The sequence below is a fragment of the Cupressus sempervirens genome, chromosome 7, assembly GCF_028749045.1.
Source record: "Cupressus sempervirens isolate cs-2001-9-10 chromosome 7, ASM2874904v1, whole genome shotgun sequence".
NCBI lineage: Eukaryota > Viridiplantae > Streptophyta > Pinopsida > Cupressales > Cupressaceae > Cupressus > Cupressus sempervirens.
This window is the reverse complement of record NC_143124.1, coordinates 586,176,549-586,185,804: the sequence shown is the minus strand read 5'-3', so window position 1 is coordinate 586,185,804 and position 9,256 is coordinate 586,176,549. Positions and strand designations below refer to the sequence as shown.

At 37.7% G+C, this 9,256-nt stretch overlaps 1 protein-coding gene across 1 annotated transcript; it reads left to right on the top strand.

Moving 5' to 3' along the window:
* The first annotated feature begins 578 nt into the window (after positions 1-578).
* LOC149548122 (Transmembrane amino acid transporter family protein) lies at positions 579-2,692 on the top strand. Its single transcript, XM_089792147.1, has one exon. It carries the CDS (start codon positions 913-915, stop codon positions 2,356-2,358), a length of 1,446 nt encoding a protein of 481 aa, XP_089648273.1. The 5' UTR covers positions 579-912; the 3' UTR covers positions 2,359-2,692.
* Positions 2,693-9,256: the final 6,564 nt, after the last annotated feature.

Genomic DNA, 9,256 nt, shown 5'->3' with positions numbered 1-9,256 from the left:
GCTAGGATAAGGGCACTATAATAAACTTGCATGAAGGGTTAGGGTTGGGATTTAAATAAGCAAGAATAAATGTTAGGGTTCAGGTTCAATTAGGGTTCAAGTATAATTAAATTCAAGATTTAAGTTACAATTTAATTAGAATAATGGTTAAAGTTGGGGTTAGGGTTCAAATAAGATAAGAATCAAAGTTAGAATCAAGGATGAGTTAGAGTTCAATATAAGTAATTCAAGATTAAATTATAATTTAATTACAATAAAAATAAAAATTAGAATTGCACTTCAATTAAAATAAAGATTTATATATTTGTAAACATAATCTTTAACTCTAACCAAAACCCAAAACCCCCAACACTAATTCTAAATTCTAATTCTAACCCTGATTCATTTACCTATAATAATTAAAAACTTTTAACTTTATTTTTTCTTTTTGGTACTTAGTATATAACCTTTATTAGGCTGTACTCGAAAAGATGCACTAGCAGTAACAACAAAAACAACAACAGTAATAGTAAAATAGAGCGGAGAAAGTTTATCGAGCAGCTTAGATATCCAAAATTGACCGCAATGTATAAATCGCCAGCAAATAACCGGCGGGACAACCAAAGTTCTTCCAATAAGAACTTGAGATAATATTATATTTAATTCACCTGGGTGAGATCTAGTCAAAGGGATTTTCAGAATTGCATTCAGAAGTGCTTTCCCAGTGAGCAGACTTCGTTGCCGTGGAGGAGAAGCAGGTTGGGAGCACATTGCATTAAGGATACTTCCAATTCATGTCATGAGCAGGGAGGATGAAATCAGATCTAAATATACCAGACTCTTTGGCTTTTATATATGACAATCAGGTAATGTAAATTTCTTCCCTTCGGAGCAGATTAGAGGATAAGAGATTTTACTTTTGGAGTAAAATTGATGATTCCGACAATGGGTAACCAAGCAAAGCACTCATTCATTGAGCTGCAAATGCAAGACATTTCTATTGAAAGTGCGGATGGATTTTCCTCCTCAAAGTCGCGGATTTCTGAAGACAATGGGAATGATAATGATGATCTCCCTCTTCTGCTATCGGCATCAGAAACAGATAGAGAAAAGAAGTTGCCTGGGGAATCCAGCATTCCAAGTGCAGTATTTAATTTGGCAACGAGCATAATCGGTGCAGGGATCATGGCGTTACCTGCCACCATGAAAGTCTTAGGGCTTCCACTGGGTTTTTCCTTAATTATATTAATGGGTTTTGTGTCAGAGATAAGCATTGAAATGTTGGTTAACCTTTCTGTTGTGCTCAAGACTTCCACTTATGGAGAAGCCGTTCAATCTACTTGTGGGCACGTTGCCAGAGCGGTTTTAGAGTTGTGTATAATTGTGAACAATGCAGGCATACTTATTGTGTATTTGATTATCATGGGAGATGTCATGTCAGGGTCGTCACAGCACAAGGGCCTTTTTGATGAATGGATGGGTAGGCAAGGATGGTGGGGGAACAGGAGAATTATAGTCTTAATCACCATGCTCTCTGTTTTGGCTCCTCTCTGCTCTCTTAAGAAGATAGACTCATTGAAATTCACATCCGCTGCATCTGTGGCTCTTGCAGTTGTTTTTGTTGCTTTGTCTTCAATCGTTGCCCTCGTCAAGCTTGTAGAGGGTAAGATTGAGAGACCCCGGTTGCTTCCCAATGTTGGATCCAGAAGAGCAATCTTAGATCTTCTAGTGGTCATTCCTATCATGACCAATGCATACATTTGTCACTTCAATGTACACCCTATTTATAACGAGTTGCAAGGCAGAACACCAGCGAAAATGAATAAGGTTGGGAGGATCACTACAATACTCTGTATATTGGTCTATGCATCCACAGCAATTTCAGGTTATCTTCTTTTTGGGGAGGCTACAGAATCAGACGTCCTATCAAATTTTGACAAAGACCTTGGGATTGCATTTAGTTCTATTCTTGATAACATTATCAGGGTTGGATATATTCTCCATTTGGTGCTTGTTTTTCCTGTGATCCATTTTTCGCTTCGGCAAACAATGGATATTCTGGCCTTTAAAGGATCAAAGCCTCTTTCTGTTAGCAGAAATCGATTTTATATTATGACCACGGCTACTTTGGCTTTTCTTTATCTTGGTTCTACTGTAATACCGAATATCTGGGTTGCGTTTCAGTTTACAGGAGCGACCACAGGCCTCTCTTTGGGTTTTATATTTCCATCTTTGATATCTCTTAGATCCAACCAACAAGAGAAAAGGTCGGGTTTAGGAAACAGGATTCTCTCATGGACGATGCTTGTCATGGCATTGGTTGTAAGTATCATAGGAGTTGTTGGAAATGTGTTCAATCTTACGTTGAACAATGACTGAAAACATCATAGTAACAGGTCTAGTATGGGCAGCTATTTGGCCTTTGCCAAACTTCACTGGTTTTTCAGTATCATTAGCCTAAATTTCCCAGGCTTGATTTTTATGTCCCCATTGACATCATTCTATGGGTGCTGGACAAACTTCAGAGTGCAGCAACATGGATATGCATGGAGATACAAAAGGTCCTCGAGGATGGCATGTAAGTACAGGCTCATTTTATGTGACTGAAACCTAATTTTACAGGCAAAAAATTCTCTCCGCTTATTTAATTTCCAAGAGTAATTGGATTCTTTGAAGGATGTAATATTATTTGATGAAAAATCATTGTTTCTTATTCGGTTGTCCATCATATTCACTTTTCAACGAAAGCATATTTATGTTCTTTATAAAGCATAGCTTTATTTCGTAATCTTGTGTGGTTGGACATAACAGTATTTTCTCACTGAAAAGAAACTTCAACAGCACACTATATGCATCAGAGAAATAACGGGCAAGAGAATGATCACAGCTTTTGTAGGTTATGAAAATAATTTCAATACATTGGTTGGTTGAGTTTGAAATTTTAATTTTTGCGTGGACGGCATTGTAGAAGATTTGAGCAATCAGATTGCATATTGGATGATGAGGAAATAGACAATCAATGTTTCTATGGATATTAGTGTCGCCATTTATTAGACAATTTAAAGTCTACAGGGAGAAAAAAGCAAGATCAGCTGGACGGATGTAAATTAAACGAAGTCCTTAAGCTTAAAGGAAGGCGGCCATCTGTCAGACTTAAGTTCCTACTGTCCATAACTATATGTTGTTTATGAATGTGCAAATAATGAAAAACCCATGGGAGAGATGAACAAAAAGCTTGCTGGAGTTAAGATTTCTTTAAGGGATTTACCATCATCATTCTCTGTAGTTATATAACTGGTGTAACAGTATACTGGTTATTGCTACATTTTGATGGACAATGTATTTTTGATCTTTTATGTTGATTTAATTTTCATCTTACGTAGATCCCGCGACAAGATCAGTTCCTTTCCCCTATGGATACATTGAGCAGCAGTCAATCATGTACAGAAAAATATATAGAAGAGGATGTCTTGTAAGAAAAGAATTTTGGGACAGCATGCGTAGAGTATGATCATACTAATGGCAGCAATAGCTTGAGATGTCAACTCTAGGGCCCTAAGAGGACAGCGATGAGCGAGGCTGGTGATGTTCTAGCAGAATATAGAAGACTATGATGGAAAGGAATTGCATTTTCGTGAATAGAAGGGGCCTACAGTAGCCAATGTATGAATTACCAAGTTCCATTGAATTTTATACAATAAAGAAGCATGCTTAGTAGACAAAAGAATCCAAGTATAGGTTTGATGGACATTTACTAGTAAGCAATCTACCTGTGTCCTCTTGGTTGCCCTTGGCACAGGTAAATGCTCCAGAACACACTTTGTTATGGCCTCTAAACACTAACTGGCCAAGGAGTCCTTTTTCTAGAGTTGGACATTGTCCGGCACACCGAACTTCAGGAGAGTGGAGGTTGGGCTGATAGGAGGTACAGAGATATTTTTGAAACTCCATGTTGACATTTCTTGTTTAGAATTTTGTCAAAACTCACTCTAGTGTGGCATAGTAATAATTTTTTCACTATCATGTAAAAGTTCTGTGTGTTCTGTAAGTATCATTCCTGGTGATAGAATCCATCTCTTGTTGCATTGCTTGCACCCAAACTTCAGTAGTGCATGTATCCTCATAACATGATGGCTCAAAATCGGCTTCTTGAAATAATGCAAAATGTACTATAAGATTCTCTTTATGAGCTTGACCTGCAGTTTCATAAATATCAGCTAAGCTTCTAACCTTCCTGTTAAAACAAGGGCTTGATGTTGGGGTTGCACTTGAAACTGAAGAACTAGTAGAGAGGCTGTTTGGCGGACGTGTAGCACTTGGATTTGAAGTATTAATTGGCTGTCCATAAAAAAGTATAAAATAATGAAAAGCAAAAATAATTACTATGCCATGCTAGAGATAGTTTTTGCAAAATTCTAAACAAGAAACATAGAACTGAAATAGATGAAGCTGCTTGCCTTAGATGCACTGATGGTGTTGTCAGCTGCCAACACTCCCACCTGCTTGAAGCTTGTAAAGTGACTGAAAGAGGGAAGATGTCAAATGGGCTAGTCCCTTTCAGCGAAGGATCTGATAATCATTTTGATTTCTGTCAAGGGAGACAATGGCAGGGAGAGTTGGAGTAGCTATCCCTACCACTATGTCTGTCTGAATAATTTGTCATATTGAACAAATGTGGATAGAAGATCCTTGGATTCTGAGGCTGCATCCAACGATAGAACTAAGAAACACAGTTCTTGCAATGAAAGGAATGATCAAATGGAGTACTGAAGTTAAACTGTGGTGTACTCCAACCATTGATGCTGCAAATTGCTTGAACAACAGTTATCAACCCAAAGTCTAGAGTATTTAGAAATTCATATACAGCCACTGCAAATGACATGAATATAATTTTCTCAACCACATGGAGTACTTAGTGATATTCTAATGGACTTATCACATCCTTAAATACATATGCTGCAAGGTACAATGACTGGTCGTCGACTCCATGGACTGATAGAGTTATAATTAATACAGCCCTAAACACCAACATTCCTCATTTGAGTAGCCTAGATAGGACAAGACCAAGATTATTAATAAAATCAGATACCGGAATATGGAAATATCAAGTATGGATCATAATTAACATGGATGGGTGACTTTATTTGATAATGGTAAACTCTTGTGGATGTGTGGAAGAGTGCTATCGATCTTAATTATTGTTTAGTACCCTTGAATGTATGCTTAGCATTTGGAAAACACTAATCAGTAAATGCTGAAATTGATGTTGTGATGGATAGTTGGAAAACTTGTCAAGGCTTGAAAAAAAAATCTGGAAATACTCGGGAAAAAAACTTGGGGCCTGAAAAAATTGCTTGAATTTAATGAGAGATACAGTTCCTCTGCAAAATTCAATGAGTCAATTACTATCAATTAATGAGAACACCAAAGAAACAAGCCAATACTAGATATATTTAAATGCAAAGTGGGTACAAAATCACATTCTCATGAGGAATGCTGATGGCTGGAAGCAAAATAGTAAATAGTTTCTATAAAATAAAAAATAAATACATGATTAAAATTACATCTTACTCTTCCTAGTTTTACTAACAAGTAAGGGAGAGGTAGAACCAGAGCTTCTAGTCCTAGAATCCTGCGATGGGTATGACAATGCCTCCTTACTTGATATCTCTGATGATGTGTGTGGTTCGCTCTCCATTCTGGATGTAGCTCCTCTTGGCACTAGCAATGACTCCTCATCTGACTCATCCTCTTCATCGTCCTTAATGTCATCCAATGTGAAACCAAATCCACCCCCTTTCTCCTCCATAGCCTGCCTTTCCAAATCAATAATGTCATCCTCTGTGAATAATGGAGGCTGCTCCTATGACTTCCAATCAGTGTTAAGGATCCATATAGTCCAAATCAGTTGGATCAACTGCTTTTTCCTGGGCCTTTATTATGCACAACCAAAGATTATATTGCTTAGATACAAGGTCATTGAGGTATTTTTGGGCTAATTTGTTTCTCTTCTTTGTGTCAATTACTTTGAATAAGCTCGTCCTCACAATAGGATGAGCTACAAGGCTAGCATAAGATTCTGAGGGCAATTTTTATAAGATTAGGGATATTTCCACCCCAACTTTGCACCAAGTGTCTGCAAAATCAAATATTGAGAAGTTAGAAAACAAAGAGAAAAGCGAAAACATAATATATCAATTACTTTAGACGTCAAAATCCAAATGACAAATGTTTCACTTGGGGTTTGAGTGTCTTTTGCTCTCTTTGTCAGATTTGATGAGAATAGTCTTGTTGTTCAGCCACAATGAGGTCTCTCTCTGCAACATCAAGTATCATCCTCTGAATGCATATAAAGATGCCCTCCATGACTTCTCCAATGGATCTGAATATGAATCATCTAACCTAAAATGGGGGTTGAGGAAGTACCGTGCTGCATAAATGGGTTAGTGGAGCTGATTATTCCATCCATCAATAATTTCCCAAATGGGATCAAATTTGAGTCTATCTCCCTTGTAGTAATTTTTTATAGACTCCTTGGCTCTATCCATGACCTCATAAAGATACCCCATTGGAGTTTGATTTTCATCTACCAAGCACAAAACTCTAACCAGGGGCTCAAACACCTACAATTGAAAAATACAAATTACAAAAAGATTAATTAATGAAGTAAGTTACAAATAAATAATGAGAGATTTGAATCAAGAACAATTAAAAATTCAAGATTTGAAGTTACCTTCACATATTAGTGACCTTTTGTGCAAAATGGTTGTTGAAGACTATGGTCGCAACAACCTCTCCTTAGCCTTCTTTGAATAAAGTGAGTGTATTCCCGTTGTAATTTTTTCTAGACTCCTTCGTCCTATCTATGATCTCGTAAAGATACACCATTGGGGTTTGATCTCCATATGCTAAGCACAAATTTCTAACCATAGGCTTGAACACCTACAATTTAAAAATACTGATTACAAAAAGACTAATTAATGGAGTTAGTAAGTTACAAATTAATAATGAGAAACGTGAATCAAGAATAATTAGAAGTTCAGGTTTGGAAGTTACCTTCACAATCTTCATGACCTTTTGTTTAAACTGGTTGTCGAAGACTATGGTCGCAACAATGTATTCTTCAACCTTCTTTGAATTAGGTGGGTCTAGCCATGGTTGACTCACAAATATTTGTTTTAAAGAAGTCAATGCACCATTGCAATGTAAAGAAATCATTGCAAACCTTGTGACACTGAATCTCACCAAATGTCTCCCATGAGTGTGCTCTCTCATCAAATGTATAATCAAAGGGTGATTGTAGATATATTTTGTGATCTTCCTTGCATTTTCCACAATTGGGGTCACCCAATCATTTTTTCCTATGTCCTTCAAAAGAAGGTCAAGTACATGTGTTGTACAAGGTGTCCAAAAAAGAGGGGTGCATTTAATGGAGGATTACTTGCTCCCACACATGCTATTACATTATCTGTGATGATTTGCACCACATTCTCTATTTCCACCTCTATGACAATATTCTCCAACATTAATGCCAATGTGCATTTTTCACCTTATTGGAAGGTATCAACCGATTTCAAGAACACCACATTGTCCTTGCAAGCAACCAAAAAATTAATAATGTTTCAGTTTCAACCCATCAGTAAGAATGGTGCAGCCAAATTTATTCCTCTCCTTTTGTTCCTCCACCACTTCTTTTGCCCCATGATGTGACAACCAGTCTTGCTCCTACCCTAGCTTCCTCTAGGGTCACTTTAGGTCTTCCATTTGACCTAATAGGGTTGCTAGTTACCCTATCCTCCTTAGGATCCTAACAATGAGGACCTAAGTTATTCAACTAGTGCATACCAATTAGTAAGAACAACTTTCCATTCCCATTCCTCAAGCTTGATTCAGCCTCTCCACTTCTTCACACAAACCTACAACCAACCCCAACAACTCACTGGCACCCCATATGGATGAATAGTCATCTAAGAAGGCATTCAAATCCCCTTCAAAATCCTCACCCACAAGCAACCTTGAAATCCTGAACAAGTTCCAAAAATCAAGCAAGAATTCACAAAAATGCTTCTAATAGGGCTACAAGCAATTAGCCCTCTTAATGAAGAAAATCCCAAATATATTTTGCAAAAGTCCTTAACAAGGGGTCAAACAAACCAATGATTTGGACACCCTTTTCAGAGAACTCAAAGATTTCGGTGGTCTAGGGTTCTCAACCTGTCCGTACAGTATGGCCACAAATATAGCCTAAAAACACGGGTTTTAAGGGTTTAATGAACTGTTTGCTAAAAGGTTTGTTTTGCCCACCATAGAACTATCACCAATGCTTCTCATTGAAGTTGGGGCTTCACCATACATCCTCCTAACACTTACCAAGCTTTGATTGAAGTATCATGAACATTCAATCACTCTCCTCTTCACTTGACTATGATCCCTAGCCATGCATCTTTGGCCCACCCAGTGCATCACCATCAAAATATCTGCTTTGCTTTCCAAGGGCCCTCCTTTGCTGTACAATATGTACAAGGAGTCATCTCCCAAATCCCAAGAGACCGTATCGATCCTATGGTGGGAAAGGGAGTTATGACTCCATCTTGCTCAAGCACTTGGTTCAGAACAACAGGATAGCAAAAACCAAAAGAATTTATTCAAGTAACCAAAACCTCACAAAAACTCAAACTAATCCAACTCTAACTATTCAAGCAATCAAAAATCTTCAAAAAACATAAAACTGTAACTGTAACTTGCTGTTCAGTCCGTACACCAGAGTTTTCTCCAACTTCCAACCCTACAACAAGGTTGAGGATGGCCTTATAAACACATCCTAAGTCTCTTCCTAACTGTTTCAGGGCAGTTACAAGACTCTAACTACAAAGTTGCTCGAATGCAACAAAAAGAGCAACTTTTACATCTTTTGGAGTTTGACCTTCAAACTTGATCCAATGGCTACTAAACTTTGCCAAAAGCCTTAGATTGATTAAAAGCAAGTAATAAAAAGGTGCTTAAATCATCATTTGTGCCATCCTACCCTATTAAACAAAAAGATGCTCCATTTGACCATATTGAGCAACTATGAGCAACTTAGACCTTAAGGGGCTTTCACACTTTACCTACCTCACCATAGGACTAGACTAGTCCTATTATTCACCTAGTGGTATGGCTAGCAAAACTACAAGCCCAAAATACCCTAGGAGCCCTAGGTCTTCCACAAGCCTACCTAGGTGCCCCTACACCACCCCATCAACTGCATTTGTGAGCAACCTACAAGAACACAGTGAAA